At 62.9% G+C, this 12,707-nt stretch overlaps 1 protein-coding gene across 3 annotated transcripts in view; it reads left to right on the forward strand.

The window, feature by feature from the left end:
- TESC (tescalcin) overlaps positions 1-12,707 on the forward strand; it is a 38,613-nt gene that overhangs the window by 24,156 nt on the left and 1,750 nt on the right. Inside the window, exons 3-7 of one of the 3 annotated variants that reach the window (XM_079151565.1) lie at positions 4,700-4,780; positions 7,606-7,749; positions 9,036-9,102; positions 9,183-9,290; positions 11,883-11,930. In XM_079151565.1, coding sequence (XP_079007691.1) covers positions 4,700-4,780; positions 7,606-7,749; positions 9,036-9,102; positions 9,183-9,290; positions 11,883-11,930 — 448 coding nt within the window. The remainder of the gene's footprint in view (positions 1-4,699; positions 4,781-7,605; positions 7,750-9,035; positions 9,103-9,182; positions 9,291-11,882; positions 11,931-12,707) is intronic. The other 2 variants (XM_079151567.1, XM_079151566.1) reach the window with 2 other exon arrangements.

Consider the following 12,707-nt stretch of genomic DNA (forward strand, 5'->3'; position numbering starts at 1 on the left):
GCACGTTCACGACCTGAAACACCACTGGCACGTTCACCCCAGACCCAAGGAACGCCCCGCTCCTGCAGCAACCCCCGCCTGCTTGATGCCCAGAGCGGGGCCCTCATGGCCTCCCGGATGTCCCTCAGCCTGCCAGGCCTCACCCTTCCCACTGCCACATCCCCCGAGTCGCCCCTGGCGGCCCTCTCGGGCTCACGCCTGCTTCTGCCTGGTCAGCAAACTGTGGCTCCTCCCACGGGGAGCAGGGCTGCCCCCCCACCCATGCACCCCCCCGCTGCCGGCGCGTCACCCTCGGCCCCTCCTGGTCCTCCTCCGTCCTCAGGATGCACCTGGGCACACACCTGCTAACTCAGCTTCCCGGTTGGGGAGCGAACGTCAGAGGTCCCTGAGTGCAGGGGACGCAGGGGCGGGGACTCAGTGGGGCTGGGCGGGGAGGACAGGTGGCCTCGCTGGAGGAGGAACCCTGGCCTGCAGAGAGCAGGGGGCTGAGAAGCCAGCGCTCACTGCAGGCTCTGCTGGGGTCCCAGGCCCCCACGGGGGCTAAGCCAGACTCGGGCCCCAAGGTGCAGAGAGGACATTCCAGCTGTGCTGGCCCCCGAAGCTCTGGAAACCAGCCCACACCACCCGGCTTCTGGGGGCAGCGGCCAGATGTGGCCAGATGCCAGTCCTGCCCTGGGTTCCTGTCCTGCCCTGTCCCTGGATTCCTGATGGGACCTCGGGCTGGGAACTTGGCAGGAGCAGATCCCTCTCTCCTTCTTTCCTTTTCTCACCCCCCCCCTCTGTCCCTGTCTCTCTCTCTCTCTGTCTCTCTCCTCTCTGTCTCTCTCTCTCTCTCTCTCTCTGGCTGTGCTGGGCATGGAACCCAGGGCCTGGCACGTCCAGGCAAGCGCTCTGTCTCTGAGCCACAGCCCTTGCCCCCTCTCTCTTCCCTTTAAAGTTAAATGCACAACTCAAAGGAAGGAAGTGGCCAGCGGGCGGAAGTGTCCTTGGTGGTCAGCGGGGCGGGAGGGCTGAGCTCTCCCGCTGGTTGTGTGACTGGAGGTGAGTCACTTGGCCTCACTGGGCCTTGTGCCATTGCCACTGGTGAGTGGACGTGTGTGACTAAACCTCACGGCAACTGGCGCAGCCTGGCATGGCCAGAGCGCTTCGGGACTCGAGAGGACATTGAAAACCCCTAGGGGAGGCGTGGAAGGTGTGGTCTGGGGCCCTCGTGAGCCGACCCTGCCCTACCACGAGAGGCAGCGTCAGGGGACGCTGGTCACTGTAGGTGGGCTCTGTCCCAAGGCAGCGGCCGCCCCTGGCCCTGAGCTCCGAGGAGAAGCAAAGCCCAGTCCCAGCAGGACGCCTTCCACCGGCCAGTTGGACCAGCCCCGTGGGTACCTGGGGCTGGTGGGGAGGAGAGAGGCAGGGACCGGAACCGGCCTCTGCAGCCTTGGGCTGTGAGGAGGGGAAGGCCCGCCGTCCCGCCCGGGCTCCGGGCTCCGGGCTCCGGGCTCCAGGCTCCAGGCCCATTCTTTTGGGTCCGGGTCCCTGAGGGCCAGACGGCCACTGCGTGATCACGTGAAGCTCTCAGAACAGCATCGCCCCTGGGAGCACCTAGTAGGTCCGCTGCCGCTATCGTCACTGACGTCACCACCTCAGCACTTTACTTTTGTCTCAGTGCTGGGGACGGAACCCAGGGCCTTGCCCACTGAGCTGCCCGACCCCGAGTGCTCTGCGGGTAGAAACAGGGTCCAAACGAAGTGCCCACTGTGCGCCGGGTGGCGTGCTCGGCGCCTCTCACCAGAGAGCCCCGATCCCCGGCTGCTCCCAGGACCCCGTTTTGCAGCTGAGAGCCAAGGCGTGGAGCTGGGCGGTGTGTCCCAGAGGCCCCGTGCCCAGCGTGGGCAGTGCCTGGGCAGCAGCCCCGCCCCATGCTGGGCCCATGTCCTCCTGTGATGTGGCAGAGCTGGCCTCAGACGAGGAGGCCCCACCTTCCCTGTGACTCTGCTGCTCGCTCAGCAAACAACCAGCTCGGCTGCCGCAGGTGGCCCGTGGCACCGAGGGTGGACTGCGTGGGACGCTCGGGGTCCCCGCCAGAGGCCCGCGTGCGCCCCACTGCCGTCTGTGGAGCACTCGGGATGCAGCAGATGCTGAGCCGTCACTGAGGTGACACGTGGGCTGCACGCACACCCTGAGAGACTCCCGCTTCCAGAGGCGCCGACTGCAGCTCAGAGAGGCAGCGTCCCTCGGCCAGGCGGCAGAGCCTGATTCCAGCTGTGCCCACCTCACAGACGGGGAAACCGAGGCCGAGGGAAAGGCAGCAGCCAGGACGCCCGGCCGAGGAGAGCCCGAGGGTTGCTCGTGGAGCGGCCTTGTTCTGTCCCCCAGTTCCCGCTCGAGCTGGGCAGCGTCCCTTTCTCAGTCAGGGATGTGGACTTTGTGGAATGCAGGACAGGATGGCATCAGGGGCCCCGGGTGGCACTCCAGCCCCGCCTGCGTGAGCTGGGCAGGCCCTGGGACCTCTCAGGAGCTGAGGTAAGGGGCCACAGGTCAGGGGCCTGGCCGGGTCACTCGCCCAGCACGCGTGACATCTAGCTGTCAGTCATCCATCATTCGTGACGTCATAGACGCTGCTCATCGCCCCTGGTGGCCTTGGCTTGCTCCCATCCAGGGCCACGTCCGTGTCTGGTGGTCACCTCCAGCCAGCCGGGAGGCAGGAGGTGTCCCGCTCTCCTAGCAAGGTGGCGCCTGACGTACACAGAGACGGGAGCGACTCCTGTGGCCGGGACTGCGTTCCCAGCCCGGAGCCCCTTCCCCGGCTCCCCCGTCAGGGCCCCCAGCTGGTGGGCATTGTCCTGACTTCCAGCTGCGGGGGTTCCTGTGCACACTTGGTGCCCAGGTGTGAACGGGGACACAGCACGGTGGGTCCTTTGGTTTTGAAGAGGTCAGTGGAGAGTTTTAAATGGCGTAATGGAGATGTGACTTAGAGATGAAGCAATTCATTTGAAGTAGGAGATCGATTTTAGAACCTCTTGTAAAAGACACCCCAGGCCCATCTCCCAGCCCCCGGAAGCCAGTGCTGTGCTTCCCGCCTCTGGATCTGCCTCTTCTGGGGCTTTCGGATAAACGGCTTCGTGTGCGAGGCCTGCGAGCCTCTCCTCTCTCACTTAGCGTGGTGGTTTGGAGACTCATGTTGTAGCAGTCCTCTGCGGTGGGGTGGTTTGGTCTGGAGATGGGGGTCTGGCTACGTTGCCCAGGCTGGCCTCCAGCCTGGCCTCCAGCCTCAGCCTCCCGAGTAGCTGGGGCTAGGCTAACACACCCCCATGCCCAGCTTGCCTCATTCTTTTTTATGGCCCAAAAATTTCCATGATTTGTTTACAGCTGTGTCACCTCCCGTCACTCTGGGCCAAGTGCCCTGAGCACCTCCTCCCTCAGAGCTGGGCTCCTGCACTGTGCCGTCTCCCGAGTTTGGCCATTCGCCACCAGCAAGCCCAGCCATGGGGGAAGGACAAGAAGCCTCCTGGGCGGGGCGAACCAGAGGGACCGGGAAGCAGTCTGGTCCTGCTCTCGCCTGTGTCTCCCAAGGGCAGCATCGTCCGCTCTGGTTTGGAGCCCGGTGCTGATGGCCGTCTTCCCACCTCCGGGTCTTGTTCCTTGGGATCAACCGGCCTATGCCCTGGGTCCCTCCCAAGGTCACTGTCCATGGGCATCCAAAGAGCCCAAGCAAAAGGTGAACAGGAAGCAGCTTCCAAGAACAGGGGAGGAGGACAGGCAGGTGAGGGTGCGGCTGTGCCCGCATCGGGGGGCTCCCTGTTGAAATGCACTCTCCCTGACCCCAGCCCACAGGTGGTGGGTTTTGAAAAACAGCTTTACTGAAATAAAATTCACACATGGGGTAGCTCACCCACTAAAACGTAGAATTGACAGAGATTTAGAGTAAAGAGTTGTGCACCCAACACCACCATCAATCCCGGAACATTGATGTCACTCCCAAAAGAAGCCAAATTCCCTCAGTCGTCACTCTCCAGCCTCCAACCCCAACCCCTCTCTGTCTCCATGGACTGGCCTGCTGGGGACGCTTTATTTAAGTACACGTATGTGACTGTTTATGACTGCTAATTTCACTCGCCATCATGTCTTTGAGGCTGCTCTGGGTTGGAGCAGGAATCGTTGCCTGTTAGGGCTGAGTCGTAGTCCACTGAATGGACATACCACAGTCTGCCCATTCACCAGCCAGCAGACATCTGGACGGTTCCTCCTCTGGCTACCGTGGTAATGTTGCTGTGAAGTTCAAGTACAGGTGTTTAGTTCCCTTGGGCTCCTATCTAGGAGTGGTGGTACCGGTTCATATGGTGACTCTGTTTAGCTTTTGAGGAACTGCCAGGCTATTTTCCAAAGCTCCAAGCCAGCATGTTGCTGCTCAGAGCTCAGAGCAGCCAAAGCAGGGGTTCCCTTCCTGGGGCCTGAGGACGGGCATCCAGAACAGGGTGCACATCCTCCGTATCTGCATCAGTGTCCAGTCTCTGATTCTCAAGTCTCCAGATCCTCCTGCTCGGTCTGCAGGTGGGAGGAGGGGCCCATTCCAACTTGCTCAACTCTGCACTGTCCCTGGTGGGGCCTGTTGGGGATGAAACAGCGCAGCTGGGTACATGAGGGGGACACTGGCTGACGATTGCTTTCTTGTTCTTTTCCTGGTGTTTCTTCTCCTCGGAAACAGCAAGGAGAACTTCAACAATGTCCCCGACCTGGAGCTCAACCCGATCCGATCCAAAATCATCCGTGCCTTCTTTGACAATAGGTAGGCTCTTTCCCCTCAACTGCCCGATGGAAGGTCACCTCATCCTTTGGAACTTGTGGCACCTGCGTGCTCAGAGCAGCCTCGTGGGCCAATGCTGATTGTTGGGGCCATGTTGGGTTTGGGGTCAGATGGTTGTAGATTCATAGCCGGGCAATGCTGGGCAGCTTACCCCTGGTCTCTCTGGGCTTCTGTATCAGTCAGCTCTGGCTGCATAACAAATGACCCAAAACTTGGTATTTTTTTCTTTTTCTTTTTTTTGTGGTGCTGGGGTGGAAGCCAGGACCCCAGGCATGCTAAGCCTGTGCCTACCCCTGAGTCACATCCCTGGCCCCACACTTAGTATTCATAGCTCCTTGTTTCTCTGGGTCGGGAATCCAGGTGCAAATGAGCTGGGAGCTGAGGCTCTTTTATGAACCTAGTCTGGGGCAGAGTCACACCTGGAATTTTGGAGGAGGCTCCTTCTTGTGGCTGTTGGGTGGCATCCTGTGGACCTCACAGATGGCAGCTGGCTTCCTCCAGAGTGACACATCCAAATGAGGGGGCCCCAGATGGAAGCCCCCCAGCTTTGTAACCTGCTCTCTGAAAACACGCTGCGTGACCATTGCTGTGATTCCATTAGAAGTGAGATGCCACCAGGCCACCCCCCACTGGAGAGGTGGCCCTGACGTCAACATGGGCCTCGGGCTGTGGGGACCGAGAGTTGAAGGCCTGGACAGGAAGGTGGGAAAGGTGCCCAGGGCCCACTGGGCCCCTGACCCGAGCGTGTGTGCACATCCATGTGTCCGTCACAGCAGCAGGGACCCAGCCCTGCAGGAGGGCGGAGGGGGCTGGTGTGTCTGGACAGCACTCGCGAAGCGAAGGCCAGCTAAGTGGGCATGGTAAGGAGGCCGGGGACTGCCCTCCAGGGACTGCCTGCCGTGGCCTGTGTGAGCCGCCCCGGCTGCTGTCTGGGAGGTGGCCAGGCAGGATGGAGCACAGGGACCCCCTGAGGGCTGGGACGCAGCCCGTCCTGATCAGCCAGTGCTTCACGGGGCCTGGACTTTGTCCACATGCGAGACCTGTGCCTTTTATTGTATTAATTCTTTAGCAAAACGGGCCAAGGCCACTGGGCCCTCAGCTGTCACCGTGTGACCTGGGATGCCGACTCAGGCCCGTCTGCCTGGAGATCCTGGGCAGCAGACCCAGCTGTGCCTCGCGCCCCCAGGGTGGAGGGCAGGGGTCTCCCGATGGCTCTGGGCGGCCACTTCTTTATTTTTTTTTTATTGTTTTACTAATTCATTTATTCAAACACAAGTGAGCAGTCGTGATGGTGAGATGGGGATAAGTCTGTGTCCCCTTGGGATTACGTAGGAAGGCCGGCCTGGCAGGGGAGTCCCCGCTGGTGGACACCGCGGCTCGGCCCTGTGAGGTTCTAAATGCTGGTAGGTGCCGCGGCCTTCGCGGCGTTCATTCCCGGACTCCCTGGAACACGGACAGGGTCCCGACGCCGGTGGGTGACATCGAGGGTGTTCTGAGGCCTCACTCCATAGACAGCAGGCTCCGTTCCTCGGGGCTCCAGGTGAGGCGGAAGTTCATGGCGGAGGAGTGTGGTGGACGGAGGTGGCTCTCGTGGAGATCAGGAAGCAGAGCGCCTGAGTGGCCACCTCTGCCGAGAGGAGAGGGTGTGGGGAGCTGCCAGGCTGTACCTCCCTCTGGTCAGAGGCTGAGCGGGCACACCTAGGCACAGGCCACCTTGCTCAGAGGGCAGGACGGTCTGCAGGGCTGTCAGAGGGCGGCTGTGGGCACGGAGCTGCCTGAAGCATGAGGGGGACACCTGTCCATCCAGCATGCCCAGTGCCTGGAAGGTGGACACAGAACCTATATCCAGGGAGGACGCCGGGCAGGGGCCAGTGCTTGGGGGCCCTGAGGAGGAAAGCGAGGCAGGAAGGGGTGCCGAGGACTGGGCCAGGCGGGAGTGGGCAGTCACTCAGAACGGGGGAGCCGGGGGCTCGGTTCACTTTTGGCGAAGCTCTTCTGGCGGCACAAGCGGGGAGCAGGGTGGCGGTAGCTGCACCGGGGCCCAGGGCAGAGCATGGAGGACGAGGCCAGGGGAGGCCTGTGTGTGGCGGGTCTGGAGCGGGCGGCTCACCACACACCTGCTGTACAGGGTCACCGTCAGGAGTCCCCCAGGGCCTGGGGCTGCTCGCTGTCCCTCTACCGGAACGTGGAACTGAGACCCAGGTCCGGGGCTGGCCAGCTTTGTGTCAGGACTGGGGAGGGAGGCCCGAGGCCCCTGGTGCTCTGTGCCTCCTGGACGGCGTGTGAGCCTGGGGCGTGGCCGCGTCCCCACAGCGCCTGGCATTCAGTCTGTGCAGTTCTCTCTCACCTTGGAATGTTATTTCGATTTTTCTTTTCTGCGACTTTTTTTAGTCATTTAAAAGTGAGATGACACTCTTTCACTGATGGGCCCTATAGAAATAAGTGACCTACAAATTAAGTGACAGGCCCAGTTGGCCCCACGGACTGACCTCTGAGATAAAGAGGAGGATGGGCGGGTGGTTGGTGGGTGGCTTGTGCCTCCGTGTCCCCAGCACAGTGCCTGCCTCTCTGGGCCCATCGCACCCCCTGCGTCCCCTCCGGAGCCCTCCTTGACAGCTGTCGGCATCCGCCTCTTGCTGGCCTCCTGGATGGGAGCTGGGTGCGGGCAGGGTGGGTGCTGGGCTCTGTACTCCTGGGCCCCCGGGGCCACCAGCAGGTGCTTGGGCCAGGCCCTCCCGAGCTCTTGGTCACGGAAGGACAGGATCCAGGTTTCCACCGAATGACCCCTTCCACCCGGGCTCCTGCAGGAACCTGCGCAAGGGCCCCAGTGGCCTGGCCGACGAGATCAACTTCGAAGACTTCCTGACCATCATGTCCTACTTCCGGCCCATCGACACCACCCTGGGCGAGGAGCAGGTGGAGCTGTCCCGGAAGGAGAAGCTGAGGTGTAGGTACCCAAGGGCCCTGGGCCGGGCTCCCCTGTAGCCGGGCTGGGCATGGAAGCGGGTGGTCAGGGACTCCACCCAGGTCCCAGGTGGTCAGCCCCTAGAAGTGCAGTGTGGGGCATGTCCCCCCTCCCAGGTCACGTCGGTGGTCTCACGGTGAGCAGCCCAGCTTTCCTGGCTTCTGGGACTAGGAGGGGCCGTGGAGCCGTGGGTTTCCATTTGGCCCCTCCACTCAGTGGCTCTGTGGCCTTGGGCTTCGAACCTGGTGTGGAGGTGCCGCTCCTGGACACATGGGGGGCTCCCTAAACCAGGGTCCTCCACTCAGCTTCCTGATCTGGGTCCACGTGGGATCTGCTTGCGTCCCCAGGAGCATCTGCTGTCCCCTGACTCCAGAGCCTGTTTTGGGGTGATTCTGGCCAGCCAGAGAGGCAGGGTCCCAGCAGTGGCCCAAGTCACGCCTCCTTTGTCCCCAGGGGACTTTCCCGTGACTCCCGGTGCCCGTCTCCCACAGCCGGGCTCAGTCTCGTCACCGGGAAGATGTCAGCAGGGGCCTGGGCTAGGCTTAGCTCGGGAATCCTGCGGGGAGTCGCCCACCCACTTCTGCTTTGCTCCGAGGGCCAGGTGGGGGTCCCAGGGGCCGTGGAGACAGGTGGACGCAGCCGCGGTCCTGTGCTGAGGCTGGTCTGCCCGGCGTGGACGGGCCCCGGGGGCCTGTCTGTGGAGCGGGTCTCGGGCGGCCCGACCTCTGGGCTCCAGGACGAGGTGTCATGGGGAGCTCTGCCCGGGGCTGGCATCTGCCCAGGGCTGGAGGAGGAGCCCACGCAGAGCCACTGGGGAGCTGAGGGCCCAGCAGGGCTGGCGGGGAGCGGCCACCTCACTCGCAGGCCCGGGGTGCTGCTGCCCCTGCTGCCCCTTGGGGGCCACCCAGGGACCAGACGTGGTCCCTGGCCTGGTGTTGAGATCCCGGCACCCTCAGGCTTCTCGTTCGCGGGGCGAGGGTCCCGTGGCCCACGCTCAGTGCGGGGAGCCCCCCACCCCCGACAGCTCTGCTCCCCTCGGCTCACAGGACCCGAGGAAGACGCTGGCTTCCGCTTTACAGGTGGGGAAACCGAGGCTCGGGGTGGTTCAGTCACTTGCCTGAGGTCAAGGCCACCCCACCGGGAAGTGGCCAGTGGGGCCGCATGGCCTGTGCTGTCGAGGTCCCCGTCTGGTGTAGGTTCAGGGTGGGCTGCGGACCGTGAGCCCCGGCAGGGCCTGGCTCCGCTGACGGCCCCTCTCTCCCTGGCGCCCAGTTCTGTTCCACATGTACGACTCGGACAGCGACGGCCGCATCACGCTGGAAGAATATCGAAATGTAAAGTATGCTCCTCCGCCCGGCCGCGCCCCTGCCCTTGGCCAAGGAGGCGCGGGGTCACCGTTTGTCTCCGCCCCACCGGCAGGTGGTGGAGGAGCTGCTGTCAGGGAACCCCCACATCGAGAAGGAGTCGGCCCGCTCCATCGCCGACGGCGCCATGATGGAGGCGGCCAGCGTGTGCGTGGGGCAGATGGTGAGCGCCCTCCGTCCCCCCCGCCGCCGCTCTGCCCGAGCCCGCGGGACGCCTCTTCCCCGGTGTGGTGTCTGGGAGGCCCGAGCGCAGGGCCACCCCTGTCCTGCTCCCTGCTGACCGGCCCGGCCTCCAGGGAGCCGTGGGACTCTCTGGCCTTCAGGCAGGGCCAGCAGGGGCCTGTCCCTCAGGCTGGGAGCCCACCTGGTCCCGAGTCAGACCAAAGGGTTGAGGTGGGGCCCGTCCCCCCTGCGGTCCCTTGTTGGCCTCACTTCACTGGTGGGAAACCGAGGCTGGCAGCCCTCTCCGTGCTGGATGGACTGACTGGAGGGTGGGTGGGTGCAGCCCACCAGCCCCACTCAGTGGCTCCAAGCCCCAGGGGACGGCTCAGGCAGTCAGGTGACATCTCAACGGATCCGATGGTCCCAATGAGGTTCTTGCCTCTCAGCAGCGCGTGGCTGAGGCTAGACACTTGGGTGGCTGGGTTCAGCCCTGCCCCGGTGGAGGGGGATTTCCTGAGGGACCTGCTATGTGTGCCCAAGGCCGCCAGCTGCTGATCCAGCCCAGGGCACGGGCTGTGGTCATCTCGCTGCCCTGGTTTATGCCTGCTTCTTGGGCCCAGAGGGAGGCTCTGGCCTCGGAGAAACCACCCACTCTGCAAATCAGCCGCTGCGGGAAAGGGCTCGCCACCTGGGTGGAGAGAGCCCGGATCCCCGCTGGGTTGTGGAGCCAAATCCCACTTGATTTAATTACGCTCTCCTTCTTCAAATTGCTCCCTGCCCCACTGCAGCTTCACTTGGCGACAGTTTTCTTAATTGGGGGAGTAAAATTGCTGGCAGCTGGCATCTGCTGAGCTGCATCAAACCAGAGCCGCCCGCAAAGGGAGGCTTCCCAGCCCAGGCTGGTGTCCCCAGCGGGCGTCCAGCAGCTCGGGGACCCTGGCCGGGTGGGGAGCGGCCTGTGGAGCCAGGAAGCAGCCAAGGCCCACGTGCACATCTCCCTGGGTCCTCTGGGAGCCTGTCCCGTGTTTTCTGGTGTCAGCATCACAGATAAACAGCACGCTGCCCTGTGCAGCCCCGTCCATTCAGTGCCTTCTGGCCTCTGAGGACATGTGACATTTCTGACCGTGCCAGGCCTCCCCTCCAGCCCTGGTCTCTGGCCACAGTTGGCGCCCTGGGACAGCCCTGGGGCTCAGGGCGGCCACTCCTCCATGCTCAAGAGCAGGAAGGAAGGAACCTGGGGCCGTGGAGAGCTGGTGGTTTTATAAATGTTTTTTAAAAGCAAAGCAGCAGCCGAAGGGTCAGAGTCCTGTCCACCAGGAGCAGCTCTTGCGGGCCAGCGCCCAGCAGTGGCCTCTGCACCCTGTAGTGTCATCTGTAAGGCGGGTTCGAGGATGGAGCCCACCTGGTGTCAGGGTGAAGCTCTGAGGCTGGGGCTAGGAGACCCCCAGAATATTGGGCCCAGGGGGTTTCTCTGATTTGCAGGGTGCCGTGTTGGACCCTGAGGCCCGGCTCCCCCTGCTCTTGGCCCGCCAGCTCCTCCCCCTTCAGGGAGCCACCCTGGTTTCTCCAGAAGCCCAAGCATCACTTGTGTGTCCTCCGTATTGTACTTTGATGCTTTATTTCGATGCTGCGGATGGAACCCAGGGCCTTGGGCGTACTAGGCACGCACGCGCTGCCCCAGCTCCGCCCCAACCCTGACTGATTTACACAAAATGAACTCCAAGCGCCGCGGCCGGCCCTCTCCCGCAGTGACCCGCGTCCATGCGACTGGTGGCAGGGCCCGGCCAGGGTCTAGGGAGCTGTTTGCGGGCACCCCGTCTGCAGCTGCTTGTCCCTGTTGGCGTGGGTCTTCTCCCGCTCTGCTCCAGCTGCCAAGGCTGTTCCGCATCTGCCTGAGTGAATGACCCTCTCAATAGCTACGTGGTAGCAGCAGTGCGGCCTTCTAGTGAGGGACACTTGGGCCATTAGCTGGGTGTTCACTGTCACAAAGGTGCTTGGGGTGAGGTTTGGGATACAAGGTTGTCAGAGCCCAATGGTAGAATTGAAAGGGGCGGGAGCCCATGTGGTCCCCTGTGTCCCAGAGAGGAAGGGACAGAGCGAGACCGGCACCGCCAAACACACTTGGCCAGAGGCCCGGGAGCCAGGCCAAGGCTGCCACTCGCCACTCGCCACCCTGGGCCCCGCCTCCGGGTGTCTGGACGCTATCATGGTGACTCATGGGCACGAGGGCTGGGCCGCGAAGGCCAGGCCCCTTTCCCCGGGGGTCTGTGAGCGCAGATTAGCCTAGAATAGCCCTTATCCGAGCCGGGGATGCTGTGGTCGGACCGAGGTGGGGGAGGCATCCCGGCAGCGGGACGAGGGGAGGTGGGCACTGTGGGGGGAGGCCCCGGGCTTTGCCCACTCTTTTCTCCACCAGATGTTTCTGGGGAGGGTGAGGGAGGGCCTTGGTGAGCCTGCGCCAGCCTCAAGCAGGATGTGGGGGTTCAGGGTGACTGGACTGGCTGGAGAAGAGTGACCCCGAAAGCAGCCCGACCGTCCTGGGGTGGGGAGGGCGAGACCGCTGCTCAGCCTCTGCCCTGCGCTCTTTCCCCAGGAGCCGGACCAAGTGTATGAGGGGATCACCTTTGAGGACTTCCTGAAGGTGGGTGCCGGGGAGGAACGGAGGTGTCTGGGCGTGGGGGCTTCGGGAGGCCCTCGGGGGCCTTGTGCAGCTGCTGGTCAGAAGACATGGTCTGAACTGCCCTGAGGGGTGAGGGCAGGGCGCCAGCGACCAGCAGACCCTTGAAGTTGAAAGGGCCTTAAAGATGCTTTAAACTGGCTTCACCGATTTTTATGAAAAGGTGATTTTTGCACACGGCCAGAGCACCTTAAGCAGTAGACAATGAAAGCTCAATTTCTTCTTGTAAGATTTTTTTTAGTTGTTGATGGACCTTTTATTACACACGGTGCTGGCAATCAAACGGTGCTTCGCCACGCGAGGCAAGTGCTCCACCACTGAGCTACACGCCAGCCCTGAAAGGTCCATTTCTGTCCCTCGTGGGACCCCCACCTTCCCAGAGGCCAGCCCTGTTTGCAGTGGAGCAGGGACCCTGGAAGCCTCCTGGGCCTGGAGCAGGCGGCTCCCGCTCTGCCTCGGGCCGCCTCACGTTGTCTCGGTGTCACTCTTAAATGGCCGTGACTTGCTCGCCCTCCCTCCATGGTGGATTTCCGGCCCCGGGGCAGGTGGTGAGCTGGTGCTGGCCTTTGCTGATGGCGGTAGTGCTCTGGGGCAGGGAGTTCAGACCAGCTCCTCAGTGCGTGGATAACCGAGATCTCAGAAGAACCTGCCTGCTTCGTTTGCAGCATTTTGACCATGAACATCCTCAAAACCGGGTCTCCACAGCCTTCCCGGGAGCTGAGGGGGACGGGGCCAGGGCAG

The sequence above is a fragment of the Sciurus vulgaris genome (assembly GCF_902686455.1).
Source record: "Sciurus vulgaris genome assembly, chromosome: 8".
Lineage (NCBI taxonomy): Eukaryota > Metazoa > Chordata > Mammalia > Rodentia > Sciuridae > Sciurus > Sciurus vulgaris.